The sequence below is a fragment of the Vanrija albida genome (genome assembly GCF_041260175.1).
Source record: "Vanrija albida strain AlHP1 chromosome Unknown contig_2, whole genome shotgun sequence".
Classification (NCBI taxonomy): domain Eukaryota; kingdom Fungi; phylum Basidiomycota; class Tremellomycetes; order Trichosporonales; family Trichosporonaceae; genus Vanrija; species Vanrija albida.
The window spans coordinates 3,011,421-3,032,167 of NW_027191421.1; the positions used below are offsets into that span (position 1 = coordinate 3,011,421).

The 20,747-nt window shown below is 63.3% G+C and overlaps 8 protein-coding genes across 8 annotated transcripts; 6 read left to right on the forward strand and 2 right to left on the reverse strand.

The window, feature by feature from the left end:
* Window positions 1-243: 243 nt before the first annotated feature.
* On the forward strand, window positions 244-1,642 carry QRI7 (Mitochondrial tRNAs modification protein; the record flags this gene model as incomplete). Its single annotated transcript, XM_069351439.1, has 5 exons — window positions 244-555; window positions 589-914; window positions 952-1,353; window positions 1,392-1,465; window positions 1,500-1,642. The coding sequence occupies 5 exons, from the start codon at window positions 244-246 to the stop codon at window positions 1,640-1,642; spliced, it is 1,257 nt and encodes a 418-aa protein (XP_069211825.1).
* A 579-nt stretch (window positions 1,643-2,221) lies between these two features.
* cut15 (Importin subunit alpha-1) lies at window positions 2,222-4,270 on the forward strand (the record flags this gene model as incomplete). The annotated part of the gene is made up of 4 exons (XM_069351440.1): window positions 2,222-2,293; window positions 2,455-2,502; window positions 2,731-3,149; window positions 3,199-4,270. The coding sequence occupies 4 exons, from the start codon at window positions 2,222-2,224 to the stop codon at window positions 4,268-4,270; spliced, it is 1,611 nt and encodes a 536-aa protein (XP_069211826.1).
* A 652-nt stretch (window positions 4,271-4,922) lies between these two features.
* Window positions 4,923-7,832, forward strand: cwf19 (Pre-mRNA-splicing factor cwf19; the record flags this gene model as incomplete). The annotated part of the gene is made up of 8 exons (XM_069351441.1): window positions 4,923-5,354; window positions 5,406-5,648; window positions 5,693-5,765; window positions 5,803-6,644; window positions 6,679-6,937; window positions 6,973-7,184; window positions 7,222-7,625; window positions 7,673-7,832. 8 exons carry the CDS (start codon window positions 4,923-4,925, stop codon window positions 7,830-7,832), a joined length of 2,625 nt encoding a protein of 874 aa, XP_069211827.1.
* Window positions 7,833-8,402: 570 nt separating this feature from the next.
* On the forward strand, window positions 8,403-8,660 carry Q8F55_002867 (uncharacterized protein; the record flags this gene model as incomplete). Its single annotated transcript, XM_069351442.1, has 1 exon — window positions 8,403-8,660. The coding sequence occupies one exon, from the start codon at window positions 8,403-8,405 to the stop codon at window positions 8,658-8,660; it is 258 nt and encodes an 85-aa protein (XP_069211828.1).
* A 687-nt stretch (window positions 8,661-9,347) lies between these two features.
* On the forward strand, window positions 9,348-10,084 carry GUK1 (guanylate kinase; the record flags this gene model as incomplete). Its single annotated transcript, XM_069351443.1, has 3 exons — window positions 9,348-9,380; window positions 9,434-9,657; window positions 9,694-10,084. 3 exons carry the CDS (start codon window positions 9,348-9,350, stop codon window positions 10,082-10,084), a joined length of 648 nt encoding a protein of 215 aa, XP_069211829.1.
* A 236-nt stretch (window positions 10,085-10,320) lies between these two features.
* Q8F55_002869 (uncharacterized protein) lies at window positions 10,321-11,664 on the reverse strand (the record flags this gene model as incomplete). Its single annotated transcript, XM_069351444.1, has 4 exons — window positions 10,321-10,648; window positions 10,691-11,158; window positions 11,194-11,453; window positions 11,515-11,664. The coding sequence occupies 4 exons, from the start codon at window positions 11,662-11,664 to the stop codon at window positions 10,321-10,323; spliced, it is 1,206 nt and encodes a 401-aa protein (XP_069211830.1).
* A 1,952-nt stretch (window positions 11,665-13,616) lies between these two features.
* On the forward strand, window positions 13,617-14,472 carry cdc42 (GTPase Cdc42; the record flags this gene model as incomplete). The annotated part of the gene is made up of 4 exons (XM_069351445.1): window positions 13,617-13,663; window positions 13,711-13,781; window positions 13,921-14,315; window positions 14,407-14,472. The coding sequence occupies 4 exons, from the start codon at window positions 13,617-13,619 to the stop codon at window positions 14,470-14,472; spliced, it is 579 nt and encodes a 192-aa protein (XP_069211831.1).
* Window positions 14,473-15,970: 1,498 nt separating this feature from the next.
* Window positions 15,971-20,102, reverse strand: Q8F55_002871 (uncharacterized protein; the record flags this gene model as incomplete). The annotated part of the gene is made up of 5 exons (XM_069351446.1): window positions 15,971-16,003; window positions 16,049-16,207; window positions 16,251-19,581; window positions 19,765-19,863; window positions 19,996-20,102. The coding sequence occupies 5 exons, from the start codon at window positions 20,100-20,102 to the stop codon at window positions 15,971-15,973; spliced, it is 3,729 nt and encodes a 1,242-aa protein (XP_069211832.1).
* Between the last annotated feature and the right edge of the window lie 645 nt (window positions 20,103-20,747).

Consider the following 20,747-nt stretch of genomic DNA (forward strand, 5'->3'; position numbering starts at 1 on the left):
TCTGGGGGTGCAGCTCAGACGATGTGTGTCGTAATGTTTTGTGCTCCTGTTCGACTTGGCCCAGTTCGTCTGTCGCCGGAGCTTGTGACTGACGAGGGCAGCCAGCCAAGAGATGAGAACTGGACACGAAGGATGAGGTCGGTGCCTCACCCACCAACCTGACCTCCACTTTTCGACTCTCCCTTCCTGACCAAAAACAACAAACCACCGGGCCGGCAAACAACCCAGGCATACAACCCAGGCATGCTACAGACGCTGAGGCAGGCCGCGCGCGCCTCAAGCGCAGCCCCTTGCGCTCTCGCTGGCCCGAGCCGCGTCGCCCGCGTGCGCCGGCCACGAGCCCGTGCGTCCTCGTCCACCACCCTCGCGTCCTCATCCTCGACGCGCCCCCTCACTGTCCTCGGGCTCGAGTCGTCGGCCGACGACGCGTGCGCCGCCGTCGTGACGTCGGACCGGCGCATCCTCAGCAGCGTCGTGCGCAAGCAGCACCACATCAACGCGCAGTTCGGCGGCATCCAGCCGCGCGAAGCGCACGAGGCGCACATCCGGACCATGGTGCGTGGGGCAGCTGGCCGTGCTGACAACTAGCCCGGGGTCATCGCCGAGGCGCTGGACACGGCGGGCGTGCGCATGGCCGACGTCGACGCGGTCGCGTACACCCGCGGTCCTGGCATGTTCGGCTGCCTGTCGGTCGGCGTCAACTCTGCGCGCGCGATCGCCGCCGCGAGCGGCGTGCCAGCAGTCGGCGTGCACCACATGCAGGCGCACGCGCTGACCGTGCTCCTGACCGAGGAGTCGCCGCCGGCGTTCCCGTTCCTCACCCTGCTCGTCTCGGGCGGCCACTCGATCCTCGTCCTCGCCGAGCGGCTCGGGTCGTACCGGATCCTCCTGGACACGCTGGACAACGCGGTCGGGTGAGACGAGCTGGGGCGTGGGTAAGCTGACAGAAAGCCAGACGATAGACAAGGTCGCGCGCCTGCTCCGCCTCCCGCACTCGCATGCGGCCGGGCTCGGGCCAGTGCTGGAGCGGTACGCGGCGGCCCCCCCGCTCCCGCCGTACGACGCCGCGCCGCTCGAGCCCGCCACGCTCCCTCTGGGCCGGGAGCGCGCGGGCGAGGCCGCGCTCTCCTTCTCGGGGCTGTACCCCGACTTTCTGGTGCGCAGCCTCTACCCCGACATTGATGGCTCGGCGCCGCCAGAGGCGATGCAGCGCGAGGTCGCGCGCGTGTTCCAGACGGGCTCGTTCGACCACCTCGCGGCCAAGATTAGGCTCGTGATGCGCCGCCTCGAGACGCCCGTCAACGGGCTCGTCGTGTCCGGCGGCGTGGGGAGTAATCTGGCGTTGAGGGAGCGGTGCGTGTGGATGGGTTGGAGGGGGAACTGACGCGCAGCCTGCGTACCATGCTCGACGAGGTGGGGGATACGCCCGTGCCACTGTACTATCCCCCCGTTTCTCTCTGCACCGGTGCGTATGTGCCGCTGACGGCTCTGACGCGCAGACAACGCCGCCATGATCGCCTGGGTCGGCATCCTGCGCCTCGAGGCCGGGCTCAGGCGCGAGCCGCTCGACCTCGAGATACGCAAACAGTGGTCCCTCGAGGACTTGTACGACGATGTGCCGGCGTCGTGCTATGAACCATAGGCGTGGGCGTTTCTCTCCTCATCTCATTGCATGAATCTGCTCATCACTCCCTCTTCCCTCCTCCCCCCTCCCTCCGCCTCATCACTCGTCCCCGCCACGCGTCATTGTCCCCTCGTCCGGCTCGTCGCTCGTCCCTTCACCCCACTGAAATTGAATCTTACCCCCACATCACACGACACAACGGGATCTCTCCTATGACGCAGAATTTGATCCCGCCAAGGTACATTTTTTTTGTTGCCGCCGTGTGCGTTTGGTGAGCGCGGGCTGGCTGGCTGGGCGCGGGCGGCGTGGTGTGACGTCCTGGCTGGGCTCTGAGGCGTGCCCGAGCTCTGAGCATTGTGTACCTGCAGTGACTTTTGCCCAGCCAGGCGCGAGCGAGCGCGGGTGCCGCGCGCCCTCACTGGCCACCCACCCAATGCACCCACACAACCACCACACCACAACAATCATCTCACACACCCAGTCGTTGCTCTCCTTTTCAATCCTTCCCTTCCTTCCTCTCACCTATTTACCACCCCACTCCCACTAATCCTCCACTCCTCTCTTCACCTCTCTACCCCTCCAAAAAACGACCTGATCATGGCCGAGTCTCGCAACCTCGAGCACCGTCGCTCAAACTTCAAGGGACGCACCCAGTTTTCCGCCCAGGAGGTAGGTGTCGTATTTGTGTCTTCCACATCCTTCCTCCACACCCTCCCGTTGTGTTGCCGCCGCCGCCAGCCAGCGAGTCAACCAGCCTACCACAACCCGTCACGCCACCCAGCCCGTGCCCCCCACTCGACCACACCAGGACACACCACTGACATGCACAGCTCCGCCGACGACGTGAGGAGCAGCAGGTCGAGATTCGCAGGCAAAAGGTACGTTTTCGTGCACTGGCTCTGGCACTGGGCAGCCACGATCCGTGCAGTGGCAAGGCGCTGCTCGTGCTGGGGACCCGCTCGACTTTCGGACAGAGTCTCCAGCAGCCAGAGGGCCCCTACGCCCAAACGAGCACAACACTGGCCGCGCGTGTTCCGTGTTGCCGCTGCATGGTCCAGCTTGCCTAGGGCCCTTGCGTCAGGCTCGCCCGCTGACACACTGTTTAGCGTGAGGAGTCTATTGCCAAGCGCCGTAACTTCCAGCCTGTTGCCGAGGACGACCTCGACTCGGACGACGATGGAGAGGAGCTCGGTGACGCCGCCCTCGGCGACACCCTCCCCCAGATGCTCCAGGCCATCTACAGCAACGACACCGAGACCCAGCTCGACGCCACCATGAAGTTCCGTAAGCTCCTGTCCAAGGAGAAGAACCCCCCTATCGACCGTGTGATCGAGTGCGGTGTCGTCCCCCGCTTTGTCGAGTTCCTCAACTCGAGCAACACGATGATGCAGTTTGAGGCCGCCTGGGCTCTGACCAACATTGCTTCGGGCACCTCGGAGCACACCCAGGTCGTCATTGCCGCCGGTGCCGTCCCCCTCTTCATCCGTCTTCTCTCATCGCCCATCCTCGACGTGCGCGAGCAGGCGTGAGTGCAGCTGGATCCATGGCTTCGAAACTGCTGCTAACTTACGCAGCGTCTGGGCCCTCGGTAACATTGCCGGTGACTCGCCCAAGTGCCGTGACTACGTCCTGAGCCAGAAGGCTCTTGACCCCCTCCTCCAGCTCCTCAACGAGAACCACAAGCTCTCGATGGTCCGCAACGCCACCTGGACTCTGTCCAACTTCTGCCGTGGCAAGTCGCCCCAGCCCGACTGGAACCTCATCTCGCCCGCTCTCCCCGTCCTTTCCAAGCTCATCTACTCGCTTGACGACGAGGTGTTGATTGACGCGTGCTGGGCCATCTCGTACCTCTCGGACGGCACCAACGACAAGATCCAGTTTGTCATTGAGAGCGGTGTTTGCCGTCGTCTTGTGGACCTCCTGATCCACCCCTCGACCGCCGTCCAGACCCCTGCCCTCCGCTCGGTCGGCAACATTGTCACTGGTGACGACCTCCAGACCCAGGTCATCATCTCGTCGGGTGCTCTTCCTGCTCTCCTCAGCCTCCTTAGCTCGCCCAAGGACGGCATCCGCAAGGAGGCTTGCTGGACCATCTCCAACATCACTGCTGGCTCGCCCCACCAGATCCAGGCCATCATTGACGCCAACATTGTCCCTCCCCTCATCACCATCCTCCAGAACGCCGACTTCAAGACCAAGAAGGAGGCATGCTGGGCCATCTCCAACGCCACCTCGGGTGGTCTCTCGGAGCCCAACCAGATCCGCTACCTCGTCCAGCAGGGCTGCATCAAGCCCATGTGCGACCTCCTCGGCTCGATGGACAACAAGATCATCCAGGTCGCCCTCGACGGTCTTGAGAACATCCTCAAGGTCGGTGAGATTGACAAGGAGGCCGCTGGCCCCGGTGCCGAGAACCAGTACGCCCGCTTCATCGAGGAGGCTGGTGGCATGGTTGCCATCCACAACCTCCAGCACCACGAGAACCTCGAGATCTACAAGAAGTGCTACTACATCATGGACAAGTACTTCCCCGATGACGACGAGGAGGAGGCCGACGCTGCCGCCCCTGCTGTCGACGCATCAGGCAACTACGCCTTCCAGTCCCAGGTCGCTGCTCCCCAGGGCGGCTTCAACTTTGGTGCTTAAATCGTCGCCGACTAGATGGTGGGAAGCTTGCCTAGAGGCACCTCCCCAACTGGTTTCCTTACCTCGCATATTGTCTCGCCTTCCGTTCTATTTCCTCTTTATCGACTCTTGTTTGTGTTTCAAGGCCTCGCAACGCATTGGCGGCGCGCGCGACCGTGTCGCTGCCACCTAGAATCTGCCGCATCGAACCATCCCCATCTCAACACCACCACCACCACCGACACCACCAACATATAACGATCCGGCCCCAGCACCGAGGGCAACTGCAGCCAGCCCCTCGACGTCCTGCCTCAAGTCATTTCTTCATTTACCTCACCGCAACAAGTTCCCCCTCCCCTTCCCCTCGCCTCCCAACCACCGTGCCTCTGGGTAGCTCGCCTGCTTCAACTAGTGGGCCAGCGTACAGTATCAGCTCGATGAGCTGTCCATCGATGTCTTGCAGTGCTGTACATAGTAGTGTTTCGACATTGGTGGACAGATGCATCTCGTCGATGTCTAAGTTGCATGTTGCATTCTGGAGCGGGGGCATTTTTGCCGCAAACAGCGTCATTGGAATCGGCCACTTTCTATCAGCTGATCCACCCCGACACTGACTTCACTCAACGCATTTGATTGCCTCTTGCCGCCCTCTCGCAACACAAGTAGAGCAGCAATGGGTGACCACTCATCGTCGAGGAGAGATCGCTCTCGCTCCCGTTCTCCCCGCCGCGACCGAGACCACTCGCATCGAGACCGAGACAAGGACAGGGAGCGCCGAGACCGGGACAGAGATCACCGTGATCGCGACCGGGACCGCAGCGGCGACAAGGACCGCGACCACCACAAGAGCCGCGATCACGACCGTGACCATGACCGCGAGCGCTCGCACCGCTCCAGCCACCGCTCGCGCTACTCGGACGAGGAGGACGATTTCCGGCGACCGCGCCGAAACGAGACCGAGGAGGAGAGGCGGGAGCGCAAGCGGGCCAAGAAGGAGAAGCGCCGTGACAAGGACGAGCGGAGGGAGAAGCGCCGGGAGGGGGTCGCCGTTGTCGACGACGACGAGGCCGGCGACATGTGGGTGGAGAAGGACGTCGAGACCGTGGTGAGTGGCGTATGGTCTGGTTGGAGAGCTCAGACCTGATCCGTCGCCCAGAGTGCCGTGGGTAGTATCCCGACTGCCGACTCACTCCCGCTCAAGTCGACGGCTGTGCCGCACGGCGAACCCTCGCCTCCTCGCCGTGCGACGGCCCCCCGCCGCGAGTCGTGGATGATCGGCAAGGAGGACGAGGACGAGGCCGCGCCGTCTCGCTCCGCTGGAGGCGACGACTTCTTCGGCTCTCTGGGTACCACGCACAAGCGCAAGGACCCGAACGACAAGAAGCCAGACCCTGCAAATGTGCGTAAGATGTACGTCGACCAAACCCCATCTGACGCTCGCAGGTCGTGCACAGCAAGTACGAGCTCAACACGCAGCTCCTCGAGGGCAAGACGGTGGACGAGTACAAGACTGAGGGTGGGTGTTGTTGGACTGCATGAGCTGATGATTGCAGAGAAGAAGACTGCACCTGGTGGACCAGGCTACCAGTGGCGTATGATGAAGTTGCGCCGCCTGTACGAGCAGGCCGAGGAGCAGGGCCGCTCGGTCGAGGAGGTTGCGTTGGAGCGATACGGTTCGCTGGACGAATTCAACGAAGCGCTTGAAGAGCGCCGTGTCCTCGACGAGCGAGAGGCCAGACGGCGTGGTCGTGGACGGCCGGGAGACAACTCGGGCCCCAGCTCGGGGCAGCGTACGCCTGACAACCGCCGATTCGTGTTCAACAACCCTTCCGACGAGTCGCGCCCCGGCTCGCGGCAGGGCTTCCGCCGTCCTGGAGAGGACACGCGCGACGGCGGTGCACACACCCCGACCGGTGCCGCGCGTGTGGACGCGCTCAAGCGTCAGGAGAGCGGGGGCGCGGGTGGCGTGCCGCGCGTCGGCACGCCGCTGAAGGGGGCCACGCCGATTCCCAGCGTCTTCACTCCCCAGGCGCTCACGCGCGGCACGTCGGGCGAGCCAGGCTCCTCGGCTGCGGGAGGCCACCCTGATGGCCGGCCCGTCATGTCCATCGAGCAACTCAACCGCCTGCAGGCCAAGGTCCTGCGTGCCAAGTTGACGGACGACGCGGACGCTGAGGCGCTCGAGGAGCAGTATGATCACGAGCGAGCCCGTGCTGTCGAGGCAGGCGCCGCCTCGACGACCACAGGCGGCCTCATCCGCGAGGACGAGGACGGCAACAAGGTCCGCATCGAGGTGCTGCCTACGCTTGACGGCCACGGACGCCTGTACGATGTCGGCCATGGCAAGGAGGACGAGGCGCCGAAGCAGGGCAACAGGCGCAAGAAGGAGCCCAAGGTTGGTGTGCTGTGAGGGTGTGGCTGACACGCAGTTTGAATCCCGCGACAAGCAGGGCAACTTGCTGCGATACAATGCAGACGACGACGACATCACGCTTGGCGAGATGGTGCGCCAGGAGCGCTTTGGCGGCGGCGCTGGCGACATGAAGAACCTCGATGCCGAGCTCGCCGCGCAGATCGCGAGGGACGGCCGCTTCCAGGACGACTTGGACTACGCCGACGACAACGCCGAGAAGCTTGCCAGGAAGCGCATGAAGACGGACGCGATGAAGCGCGCGTTTGCGATCAACGGTGGGTGGGAGTGCTGGAGCCGGCGCTGATATCAGACTTTGCTCGCACCAAGCGCGCGCTCGACAGCTGCCCGTTCTGCTACCAGGACGATCGCAACCCGCTGACCGCCATCGTGGCGCTCGGCAAGAAGGCGTACCTGTGCTGCACGCTCACGGAGGAGCTTGTACCGGGCCATTGCCTCATTGTTCCCCTCCAGCACCACATGAGCACGCTCGAGATGGACGACGAGGAGTGGGAGGAGATCAAGGCGGGTAATGTGTGCTTCGAGGTGCTGACCCGCGCAGAACTTCCAGAAATCCCTGATGCGCATGTTTGCAGCGGAGAACAAGGGCGTGCTGTTCTACGAGACCATCCTGAGCTTCAGGCAGCAGCGGCACACGATGATCGAGTGTGTGCCGCTCCCTGCTGACCAGTTTGCCGACGCGCCGGCATACTTCCGCGAGTCGATCCTTGCGTCGGAGAGCGAGTGGACTCAGCACAAGAAGCTGCTCGACTTCTCGACGCGCCCGGGCGGCTTCAGGCGCATGCTCGTGCCCAACCTGCCGTACTTTATGGTGCAGTGGGACTACAAGGGCGAGAAGGGCTACGGGCACGTCATCGAGGGCATGGATGATGCCGCGGGGCGCGGCGACGACGACGAGCTGGGCGGCATGGACGAGGGGGATAAGGGCGGCGGCAAGTTCCCTCCGTGAGTGCAAGCTGTGGGATGTGCTCGACGCTGACGCCCACGCCCAGGTACTTTGCCGCGGAGATCATTGGCAACATTCTCGACCTCGAGCCGCGCAAGTGGCTGCGGCCCCGCCGCATCGACTACAGTATGAACCCGGAGCGCGCTCGGGGGCTGGGGACAAAGTTCCAGCCGTACAACTGGACCGTGCAGCTGCAGGATGCATAGGGCGGGGTGCCCGGGTGACAATGGCTGTGGCGAGGAGGTGTGGCGTGGACTGGGTGTGGGGGCCGTCGACAACAACCGCAGTGCTCTGGTTGCAATGACCGAGGGGCTGGCGCACGACTGACCAGGGAGTGGGGCGCGAGACGAGTCGAGCTGCTTCGCAGGAGCGTGCCCCTCCGCCGATGTGCGACACGAGTGGCGGGTCGCCAGGATGCAGCATGCCGCGACGGAGTGGCTGGCGGCGATCTTGGCGCACCGAGAGCGAGGCAGCACGCCGAGGCTCGCTGTGATCGCCGAGAACTCGAGAACAATGACGCGCCAGTCGCGAGCCGCACCGCAGACGCACGACGCGACGTGGCTAGTGGCACTAGTCGCCTGCACCGCCCCGCGCTTCCGCTCGACTGCACTCTGGGCGCACCACGCAGCTGCACGACGAGTGCGGTGCCGTCGGGCGCATGCATCGTGGGGTGGCGCTGGGGAGTGGCGAGCCCGCTGTCGGGGGTACATAAGCCTGCTGCGGCTGCCAAACAGGACCCCAGTACTCCACTACAACCTCTCACACCCTCCGCCACGATGTCGCCCACCACACCCTCGCCCCCGCCCCCGCCGTACGCCGAGCCCAAGCACGTCGAGCCCTTCCCCAGCGCGAGCGAGGAGAAGCTCGCGCTCGCCGAGGCAGAGCGTGCGTCGCGCCACGCCCAAGCGCTGACCCCAGCCCTCGCCGGCCCCAGCTCACCCGCCGAAATCTGCGCCCTCGTCGGACACGACACGCGCATGGCCAAGGCGCGCGTCGTCGCCATGGCTGCGCTGGTCCCGGGCAGCATGGTGTAGTGGGTCTCTCGGGGGGCAACGCTGACGACAGCTTCGCGGCGCGCAGGACGGCGACGTGCCGCCGCTGCAGGGAGAGGGTCGAGCGCACGGGGTGCTGTCCTTGGAAGTCGTAGTCGTCCTGCCTCTGTACCACTTTAGACTCTGCGTTGTACCCACTTGCTCGTCAGCCCCCTCCCTTCTCCGCCGGCTCCCCCACCCGTAGCACAGTCGCTTCTGCCCCTTCCCACCCGTACCACTCGCTTATGAATTCGCGTCGCATGTAGCTCGGTAGTGTGTCGCGCGCTCTGAGACAGACGCGCGAGGATCGGGCCGGGGTGGCGGCGAGCCGAGCCAGGTCCTCGCCGTCGTCTGCCAGCCTGCTCGTCGGAGGAGCCTCGCCGCCGCCGCATCCTACTGCAGCCGCGCTGCCTTCGGCCCTCGGCCAGCGTACACCCTCGGCGCATGCATCGTCCCCATGGCCCCATGGCCCAATCACCCCCTCCACCTCGCGCCAGCCCGCCACTCCCCGCCCACCACACTGATCGGCGCCGCCGGGAAGCCCCCCCCCGCCCGTGCCTGAATTTCACCAACCGTCAACATTTCGTGCTCGCCTCGTCACTTGGCACAAACCACATGCTCTGCCGCGTCACCACCTTGCTGTCGTCCACTCGTCGTCTCGTCTTCAGTCCCCTCAACCGCGCCCTCACCATGTCGCACGTCTCGCCCACCGTCGTCGACCGCGTAAGTGCCCCCTCCCCCCCGCCGCCCCTCCCCCTCCCCGCTCACACCCCCAGCCCCTCGTCGTCTGCGGCCCGTCCGGCACGGGCAAGAGCACTCTCCTCAAGGCCCTGTTTGCCAAGTATCCCGGCGAGTTTGGCTTCTCCGTCTCGCACACTACGCGCTCTCCGCGTGCGGGCGAGGAGAACGGGCGCGAGTACCACTTTGTCTCGCGCGACGAGTTCCTCCAGCGCGTCGAGAACGGCGAGTTCCTCGAGTGGGCCGAGTTTGGCGGTAACTGGTGAGTTGCGGCGCCTGCTCCCGGCTGACGCCCCAGCTACGGCACGACGTTCGCCGCGCTCCGCGGCCTCGCGCCCCGCCGCTGCATCCTCGACATCGACCTGCAGGGCGTAAAGCAGCTGCACGTCGCTGGCCCGAAGCAGGCGCCCCCGCTCGAGCCCGTCTTCCTCTTCCTCTCCCCTCCCAGCGTCGGACACCTCAAGGACCGCCTCGCGGGCCGCGGTACCGAGACTGAGGAGAGCACGCGCAAGCGCCTCGCGGCTGCCAAGGCCGAGATCGAGCACGCCCTCACCGGCGCCCACGACCTCGTCATTGTCAACGACGACGTCGCGCGCGCCGGCGCTCTGCTTGAGCAGGTCGCCCTCGGCCAGGACGGCTGGGACAAGGTCGGCGACGACCTGCCGCAGCTCAACGTCCACGAGCTGTAGTTGCGTCGGTGCGACGCTTCGCGCATTGCGCGCTGTGCATCGACTCGCCACGTGCGAAGAGATCCGCGACGCGCGACGCCTGACCCACCCGCCATCCAAAATAATCCTGCACCGCAGATATCATACATGCAATGCATCTAGACGTACACAATGTGGCGGTGGGCGAGTGCCTCGAGTGGCAGTGGGCGAGTGCCTTGGGCGGCAGTCGGCGAGCGCCTCGGGGGTAGTGTCCCCGTCTACTGGGGCCGGGGCCAAACCCCCATACCCTCGTCCCTCCCCCCGTACTGCATCACGTCGTCGTCCTCCGGCGCCACCTCGGGGTGGTCATCCGCCTCCTCCTCAGCCTCCTGCTGCCGGTCTATCCTCTCGTCCTCAGAGTCTCCCCCCTCGTCGTCCATGTACCGGTCCTCGCGCTCGTTGCGCGGGTGCGGGCCGAACGGGTTGGCCCGCGGCGCCTTGTCGACGCCCATGTCCTTCATCATACGCTCCAGGTGCGCCTGCTTGGCCGCCTCTGCCTTGGCGTCCTTCTCCTGCTTGAGGCGCTCGAGCTCGGGCCGGTAGTCGCTGTCGCGTCAGCCAAGTTCATGCCACCAGGTGCACACTCACGTCTCGTACTCCTTCCGGCCCTCCTCAACGGCTGCGAAAAACTCCTTCATGCCCTGGCCGGTCATGGCGCTGACGCCGACCGCACGGATGTCGTTGTAGAACTCCTCAAGGACCAGCGACATGCTGTTCATCAGCGAGTTCATGTAGTTCTCGCCGTTCTCGTCGCGCCCGCGCTCGGCCAGCGCCTCCTGGAACTTTTCAAAGTCGGCCATCCACTCGAGCGCAAAGTCGTGCGGCTCGACGTCGATCTTGTTGAACACAAGGATGAACGGCAGACGCGTCTTGTACAGGATCGAGCACGCGTACAGCATGTTGCTCATGAACGTCGCTGGCGAGGTCGTGCGCGGCGTGTCGACAATGTACGCGACAACGGTGGGGAGCGACGAGGCAATAGCGTCCGTAATGATTGCGCCAGATGCCGACCAGGTGAAGATTTCAATCTGTCCAGGCGTGTCGACGAGAACATAGCTGAGGGTCAGCGCCGCACCACAACCCCAACCCACTCGACGCTCTGGGCACGCTTCTCGACAAAGCCGAGCACCTGGTCAAACTTGGTGGTGAAGAGGTTCAATGCCGTCATGATTCCTCCGTTCGGTCCGAGGTTGTACTGCTTCATGACCTCTTTGTAGTCGACCGTGTCCCGAATGTCAATGTTGGCCGAGTACGGCATGTGGCTGACGGCCGGGTCGAGGTTGAGGATGTACGGCGGCTGGTCCTTGGAGTGGAGGTACGAGTTGAGGCGCTGCATGAGGGTTGTCTTGCCCTAGATGATGAGTTAGCTACGGCTGCAGTGACGCAGTGCGGCGCGACGCGACGCGACTCACCGATCCAGCCATGCCAATGACCAGGACGACGACGGGCTCCTTCTGCCCAGTGGTGGAGGGCCCTGCTTCGGGGGCGGCTGACGCTGCCGCAGCCTCGGATACCTTGGTCTGGGAAGCGGGTGCTGCGGGCTGTGATGTTGTCTCTGCCATTGTTGTGCTGTTGTGCAATGTATAGATGTTAACCTCAAACCCAACTGCAAGATCTTCGTTGAGCGGTGATGTCAGCAGCGGCGCCTGCGAGAACAAAAGTGCAGACCTCCACCTTCCCTCGCCACGTGGTAATGCTCCCGTCTCCCAGCCTGCCACTTGTCAGTATCCCCGATCGCTCGGCGGAACCAAATCTGAGCCGGCAGGGGTTGTGGTCGAGCCCAAGGGGCAAGCGCAGTTGAGCACGCACTCGGTGGCGCGGCTGGCGGAGGCGGAGGCGTCGGCGGCGGCGGCGGCTGGTTGCTCGCGGCTCGCGGCTGGTAGGCTTTTGGACCAACCCAAGAGTGTACACAGGTTGAAGGCCCAGAGGGCTCGTCCTGATGCATCCGAGTTGCCGAAACCGGTTCAGACAGTGTATCATCAGACACCATGTGGGTGCTGGCATCTGCCTTATCCGCGTAGAGAAGGTTGGCATCGCAGGCTGGTAGATGTTTGATTAGCCCGAAGTGGGCACCATTGTTGCTAATGCATCGGGGGTTGGAGGCAATACGCGTGTGTGTGTTTGTGTGTGTTTGTGTGTGTATTTGGCAGGGCCGTGCAGTCTATATGGGATTGTGCATGCAATCTGGCCCATCCGGTAGGGCCCTGGTGCAGTGTTGCTGCCATTCTGCCCCGTCCCCCGTTTGTGGACCTTTTGTTTTGAAAGTTTTTTCTGCATGGTATTAGAGTGGGTTGTTCTTGATTAGGAAATTTACTACCGCCTGTATTGGCTGTCGGTAATGGTGCTAGTAGACGAGCCGCGCGATACCCTCGCCGCCGCCTCGACCGCCACCCTCATCCTTGGGCCCTGCCGCCTCTGGCGCTGGTCCAATGCCTCGTGCCCACGGCCCACACACAGACACTTGCCCCCCTCCCCCCCCCCTTTGGTCGTCCTCCCCCCGCCGCCTTGCCTGGCCCCCCTTTCTCCCCCCTCCCCCCACCCATCTCCCTCCCCCGCCCTTGTTACTCGCTCGCCTTTCCAGCTCGACAACAGACTGCTGGCAAAAGGCCCAAAGTCTAACGCACCGCCTGGCTCTAACAATACGACTTTGTTAGTAGTGCAACAACTCTTTCACTACAACAAACCAACTTTGAATTCCAACAACCCCTTCCCTCTTCAACTCCATCCACCCACCCACCCACAAACTCACTCTCGTCTCCACTCGCCGTCGACACGACAACCGTCACGACCAGCACCGAGCGCGCAAGGACCATCCCCACTGCATACAGCGCGAATCAACACCCACCCACCCCATCGCCCACCAACCCCCACCCCCCTCCCACCGCCAGCCGCTCCCTTTACACTCAACCCAATCACTCGAGAGCTTGACCGGCTCTTGCTCGCCTACCTCCGGGCCACCCATTCCCCTTCCCCCACCGCCCATCAACAACTCAACCTAATCAATCCAGGTCGGTACTCGCTCCCTCTCCTCTTCACCGTCATCTACGCAGCGCTGGTCACCTCCACCGAGGCCGTACTGTCGTCCCCCTCCACGCTCGGCCCTCTAGCCCGCCCCTGATGTTGCAGGCGTTGCCGCCGCCACTCGGCGCAGCTGATGCTGGTATCCAGCACGCGTGTGGGTGGCGTGCAAGGCGATGAGCGCGTGCATGACGACCACGGCCATGGCACTGCTATGCCAGACGAGACGCGCGACACCGCCCGCCGTGTGTGCAAAGGAATCCATCCCAATCCCAGTCCAATCTCAATCCTGTGTGCGGCGGCGGCGGTAGAGGCGCGCGCGTGATTGCGCTCAAATGCGCACACCCGCCTCGCGTCGTCCTCGTCCATCCTCCATGTGACGGACGATGGGCCAAGCGCTCAGTCATCCCGTGTCGTCTATTCACCCTGCATACCCATCCCGCATCAATCTATTACTTTGCTCTCTACACCTTTACTGACCATTGTTCACAGCATAATGCAGACCATCAAATGTGTGGTCGTCGGTGACGGTGCCGTTGGCAAGTGAGTCTCTATTGTCTCGGCCATTGCGGTGCTGACATCGATACCAGGACCTGCCTTCTCATCTCGTACACGACCAACAAGTTCCCATCAGAGTATGTCCCCACCGTGTTCGACAACTGTGAGTAAAGCTATCTGCCTGCCTTGGTGCGGCGCGCGCGACGACGTGTCAGCGGCACTGGCGGCGCGCATGATCGCCAAATGCGCGCGCGATCACGCGCTCGATACCATCGCATCGACGGGCGCTGACACAAGTGCAGATGCCGTCACCGTCATGATCGGCGAGGACCCCTACACCCTCGGACTGTTCGACACTGCAGGACAGGAGGACTACGACCGCCTGCGACCCCTCTCGTACCCCCAGACCGACGTCTTCCTCGTCTGCTTCAGCGTAACCTCGCCCGCATCGTTTGAAAACGTCAAGGAGAAGTGGTTCCCCGAAGTTCACCACCACTGCCCCGGCGTTCCCTGCCTCATTGTCGGAACACAGGTCGACTTGCGCGACGACCAGGGCCACCTCGACAAGCTTGCTCGCCAAAAGCAGAGGCCCATCAGCCCCGAGCAGGGCGAGCGTCTTGCCAAGGAGCTCGGCGCCGTCAAGTATGTCGAGTGCTCGGCCCTCACCCAGCGTGGCCTTAAGAACGTCTTTGACGAGGTGAGTGTCGGCGTGGATTGATGCGGATACGGCGTCTGCCCCGTGCGGGCACACTACTCAACCCTTGTTCAACCCTTACTAACACACACAGGCCATTGTCGCCGCCCTCGAACCACCGGTTGTGAGGCCCAAGAAGACCAAGTGCATTGTCCTCTAAGCGGCAGTCGGGCTTCAGCGTGTGACCTCCCTCCCTCTATTTTTCCTCTACAGCATCTCGCCTACATGTTTCCGGAGCGTGTCGTATACCACCATCCCTTTTCCTATTCGCGTCTCTTCTCCTTTTACCCCTCTGCCAAAGCATTGCGCACAAGCCTTGCCATCCAGAAGCGGGGATTACAGTCGGCCTAGCGTCACACTGTAACACCCACTTTTTGTTTGTTTTTGGCTGGCTGGTTCGCGAACCACCAACGCGCGGCCACTCGAGGCTCACCGGCTCGTGCCCGCCATCCCCGACCCCGTGCGTAGCGCTGTATCCCCGCCGCTATGGCGCCTGTTCTGGATCTTTTTGATGATGCAAGAGTGATCGCACTGGACTATACTTGATGCTGCTGCCGCAGCTGTCGCGGTCGCGTGGACGGGCCGTCCCGAAGTGGGCTGGGGCGGCTAAGCTACCGACAGCACGAGTGGAGCACCAACAAGCCAAACATGAATGACGAAAAGGCGCGTCGCCGTCGGGGTTGTGCGTGCACAAGTGCTGCGCAGTGTGCAGCAGGCCCCGTGATCTGCTCGGCACGCACCCCATACAAACCGTCGCGGCATGCAAAAGCACGTTAACCACTCGAGCTGCGGCACGCGACGGGCCCGACAGACTCGCGCAGCTCGCGCAGCCTGGCCGTGGCCGGTCGGGGGTTTTGTCCGCCGTTCCTGCCTCGTGCCCCTTGTTCCCACAAAGGCGCGTCAATCTGCCAGTCTTGCCTGCAGCTGCTGCGTCGTCGCTCGATGCCCGACGGACTTGGTTGCGGGGTGGCGGGGGCCCATGGCCTCGGAATGCGATAATGAGAGCTGCTCGCCGGCCGTCTGTCGCGTGGCGTGGCGTCGCGCGCGGCGGCAGACACCGGCTGACATGCACCCCGCCGTTTGTTGTCGCATCCAGCTGCAATACCGCGACATCGCCCACGCTTCCAAGGGCTTGCTTTCCGCCGGCCCGTGTCGTCGCATAGCCCGCTACTTGCCATGTCGTCCGCTACCCTCCAACCCTCAAGGGCGAATTCCCCGGCCCATGTGATGACACCCTTGCGTTTGTTGCAGCTCTGGATCTGCCTGCGACGCTACTCCCTCGCTGCCCCTGCCGCCCTCCCCGTATGGTCACAGATGCATGCACACGCGCAAGCTAGATGATGTGGCGATGGTTTCGAGGACTGTCACTTCTATCCGAATACGAAAGAAAGCCTCCTAGAATGTGGGTGTGGGTGGGGTGATTTTATACTTGGTTTGTTTCTGCCGAGGTGGGTTTGTCTTCTCTCTGACAAGCTGAAGAAAAAGTCGACTCGTTGGCTTTGTTTGCTTTTGAATTGGGTCTTGGTGTGTTGTTGAAGTTTCTATATCGTCCCTTGCACTTCCGCTAGACAAGAGCACGGCGAGCGTCGCTCTCGTCCCTCTCCTCGTCATCATGGTCGTCCCGCACCAGGCGGGCAATGTGATATGTTACAGTGTGGTTACTGGAAGCCGGCCCCTGCGTACATTCCGGGCTGGTGGGTCAGCCGTTTGTTCTCGAGATCGCAAGCACAACTCACAGCTCCCTGGGGGTAGTACGCCTGGTTGGGCATGATGCCTAGACCGCCAATGTTGGGCTGCGTTTCGAACGCCATGGGCTGCGCTGCAAGGCCCGAGGCAACGCGCATGCCGCCACCGGGGGGACCGACGTACGGCAGGTCAATGCTAGGTGAAGCAAACTGGGAGGTCAGCTGAGGTCGAAGCCTGGGCTAGCCAACTCACTGGATTGAAAGGATCCGAACCGGGGCTCATCATCTGGCTCACTGGGCTCAGACGACCCCTCGCGCGCTGCTGAGGAGTTCGAGGCGAGCCGTTCGAGTTGGGGCTCTGAGAGTTGGCCCGGAGGGCATGGGCAGGCCCCAGTGACATGTTCTGAGGCATCAACAGCGGGCTGAGGGCCTGTCCGAGTGGCTGCGGGAAGCCGGGGTTGGGGAACGGCTGGCCGTAGGGGTTGCCCACTTGGTAGGCGCCGGGCTGCTGCCACCCGCCGACGGGCTGCTGATTGTTGGCGGGACGGGCGTACGTAGGGCCCGCAGGGACAGGAAGACCGACCTCCTCGAGAAGTCGACGGTAAGGCGGTGTGCTCGAAGCCTTGATGTTGGGCAGCACCCTGCGAACAGCTTCCAAGAGCTTGGGCTTCTCGTCGGCCGAGATGGAGCTAACCGCAAGAATCTTGCCAATCACCTGCGAGCCGTTCGAGGCGTCCGACAGGATCTCGGTCAGGTTCTGGTCGTTGGGCGAATGGAAGATGGTCGAGATGAGCGTCTGCGCCGCGGCAACCTCGGTGGTCTGGTTGATGATGCGCAGAACCGTTAACGAGGCGAGCTTGTGGGTGCACAAGTGTGCCACGTGCGGGGCAAAGCGGTTGGCAAGGAGGCCGTAGCGACCAGGGAGGTTGGACTGCTCAACAAGCCACGTGAGGAGGAGAGCTCCGTTGGGGTTGGTTGCCAAGGGGATTGAGTTCAAGATGATACCAGTGGCGATGCGCTTCTTGGAGTAGAGCGACGTGTGCGGTGACTCGAGGCAGGTTCGCATGCAGCGGGCACCAAAGCGGTTCTGAGCAATGTCCCACATGCGGTCGATCATGGCGTCATACACGTAGTCGCTGTATGGGGCGCCGAATCTCAAGGTGCCCGCGCAGACGTAGTTTCCAAGAGAGTCGCACATGAGTGGCGGAGCGAATGGGCGCAGGTTGTGCGTGACAAGAGCCCTCTCCTCATCAGTCGTGCTACACTCGATAATCTTCTGGGCGGCCCAAGTGCCGTTCTTGTGGATACCGATCATAGCCAGGTGAGGGGCGATACGCTCGAGCATGGCACGGCGGAGGGTCGGTGCAGTGCGCTCGAACAGCTTCTGGATGATGGTGTTGCCAATGTAGTCGGACGCCAAGTCTGCACTGTCCTCGAGAAGGTCACGGGTGATGCTGTCGATCTCCTCCTGGGTCGCGTTGCCAGAGTCGAGGCGCTTGCGAAGCTCGCGAAGGCGCGCAACGTCGAATCGGCGAGCATTCTGCCTGTCACCAATGATGGGAATCGTTGTGTAGTAGGTGACGGGAGGGCGGACTTCGGCGGCTGCGCGGACGTCGACATCCTCTTCGCGACGGCCACCGCTGAGCACCTGCATGATCATCTGCTGCTCGCTGACGGCACCATCCTGGGCGAGACCCTTCTCGATAACCTGGTCGTGAACGCCTTGCTTGACCAAGTCGAGGACAAGCTGCGAGCGGTAGTTTTCGACACCACCTCCCTCGGCGCTCAGCTGCTGCTCCGTGCTGACGGCAGTTGCGCCACGAACGGTGTCGAGGCCTTGGCCGAGCTTTGAAGGCGAGCCAGTGACCTCGGCCTCGGGTCCTCCGATAACGGGCGACTTGGTTGGCACACGCGCGAAACCGATGCGGATGGCGCCGACATCAGAGCCTAAAATGTCACGGCCGTTGAGCGCGTTTCGGGCTGAAATGGCGCTGTCGAGACGCTCAAAGTTGACAAAGCCGCACGACTTGTGGGTCAAAACACGTGCAGACTCGACGGGGCCAAAGGGCGAGAAGATTTGGAGCAGGGTGGCGGACGACGTGCTCGACGGAATGCTGCCGATCCAGAGAGCGCGAGTGGGAAGGGCACTCTGGTCGCTGCCGTCGCCGAGAGGGCCAAGTGCCGAGCTCGCGGAGAGACCAGCGGCGGGCTGTGTGATCGTGACAGAACCATTCGTGAACACGAGGCCAGGTGGAGCAGCTGCCACCGAACTGGTAGGCGGACCTGTTGGGGCCGAGTCGATCTTGCCGAAACCGATGCGGACTGGGGCGGTCTCTGCGAGCTCGGCCACATGGCCTCCGAGGCGGTTGAGCACATCGTCCCTCGCGCGCACCGCGTCGGCCTTGTCCATAAAGTTGACGAAGGCGCAAGTCTTCTCTGGAAGCATGCGCAAGCTCTCAATCGCGCCGTAGGGTGCAAAGACACGGAGGAGAGCCTCGCTGGTGGCATTGACGTCAAGATTGCCGATCCAGAGGGACCGCGTCGGAACCTGAGGCGTGCTCGCGCCCGCGCCACCCGCATTGTCGGGTGTGCCCGTGCGGCTGGTACCTGAGGAAATGGACAGACGCGGCGCACGCGTGTTGCTGCTGTCTCGCGAGCGAGTCAAGTCGCGATCGCTCCTAGATCGGGGAGGGTAGCCAAAGCGAGTGTCCATGAAGAGGTGCGAGGTGTAGTCGCCCTGCAGCGGTGACTGGGGGATGCTCGAGAGGAAACCTCCGGGTCCGTTGCTTCCGCCAGCGCGGCGCATAGGATTGTCTAACGCACCAATGGTCGTCGCACGCTGTCGATTGTGGGAACCGTCACGCGACGTTGCTCCCAGCAAGTTGGGGCTTGGGAACAGACCCAGCGGCGCGGCAGGGAGGAGCTGGTCGTACAGCGAGACCTGGTCGAGAGCCGACACGAGCAACGAGTCTGGTGAGTCATCGCCGATGCCAAACTGGGTCACGCTGGGGCGGAATGGGCGAGCGACGTTGGAGACGGTGCTTGCACGAATGCGGGACGCTGGGCCGTGGGCATCGATTGCGCGCCGGTGCTGGTTCCTCAGCTCCGAGATGGACGCAGGTGGAAGTTCGCCTGCGCCCGTGTCTGCGAGACCAAGATAGTCGAGAGTGCTAAAGTTCAAGCCGCCATCATCGTGGGGAACGCCGCCGTGGTGATCGAGAAGCTCCTCTGTGCGATCTCCGCGCTCTCCACCCACGGGACCGGCATTTCCTCCCAAACCGTGACCAAAACCGAGGGGCGAGCGGCCCTGCCCTGGCGCGGCTGACACGAGGCCTGGGGCCGACAGCCAAGCGTTGCTAAAGGGGCTTGACGCGAAGGCGTTGCTGACCTCGCTGGTGGAGCCGGAGCGAGGGCGAAGCTCGAGCGCGTCTGCCGACGTGGTCGTGTGGGTGTGTCGGAGACCGGGGCGGTAGGCTGGTGAGAGTGCTGATGTACGCCTAGGTGCGCCGTCATCTGGCGGTGTGACGGAAGCAGGGGCACCGGTACCGTCGTGACGTGCCTCGTTGAACGAAGACGGCAGCGTGCTGAGACAAGTGTCAGTAGGGGTTCGGGAGGTGGGAAAGGGGTGTGATGTGCCGAGCGCCGCCGCCGAGCATTACTCGGCCGCGCGGGTGGGCAATGTAGGGCGAGCGGGTACGTTCGGCGAAGGCGCTGCTGCCCTCGGTCTCGCAATGGCAAGCAAGCACCGCGATCGGTCCATGACTCACCCTGCGCGTGGCCGCCGTCCTGCGCTCGGCGCGTTCTCCACGGTTCCGCCTAGTGGAGGGAGGGGCATGCCGGTTGCATCCTCGATGATCTCGCGAGCTCTGTGGTGGTGTGTCAGTCTGCGGCGATCGACAGGTGTGATGATGGTGCAGCCTGGCCTGTGCGGGAGAGGCCGAGGGGAGGGGGTGGGAGGGAGATCGGGAGGTGTGCTAAACGGGCTTGGCCATACGTACCGCTTGGCATAGGCCGCGCTTGGGGCAGGGGGCGGGGTGCGGCCGTCGCGGCGCGTGGGCGTGGTCGCTTCGCCTGGTGCAAGGTGGTGCGGGGGCGGGGCGGACATGGAGAGTGAGTGTGCGAGGACGAGGAGGCGAGGTGTGTGTGGGTGTGTGGGTGTCGCCTTTGCCTGGTTTACGGACGGACGGTGGGCGAAGGCGACGTCGACGTGCGTGCGCTTGGTGCTATTACCTAGACTTGATGTGCGTGCCCAGAGTTATAATGCGAGGAAATTAAACCAAGGCCCGATTATAAGTGGTATGCAAAAAAAGGCTTTGCCGGCAACGAGCGGAGGGGGGTTGGAGGGGAAGAGGGAACGAGGAGGAGGGGAGATGCGAAGACGACGAGGACGAGGTCGAGGGGTTTGTGTTGTTTGTGGGTAGAAGGAAGGAAATGTTGCGACTTGCTGCGACGTGGAAAAGCGCCGACAAGCGAGGGAATGTAGAACAGCGACGACGACGACGACAACCAGACGACGAAGGCGTGGTGGTCACGGGCACTGCACCAGCCCGCCCTAATGTCGGAAGCTAACTACTACTAATGAGCGATTACACGACTACAACGCGATGCATGGTAGTCACAAGAGTGCACAATACACCATCACTCGCTCATCACATGCATGCAAGCAAGCACCCGTGTGTGGAGAGACGGCCTGTCCGCACGCACACAGCCTGCCAGGCAGCCTGCCCCAGTTCGGGCAGTTGGCGCGAGC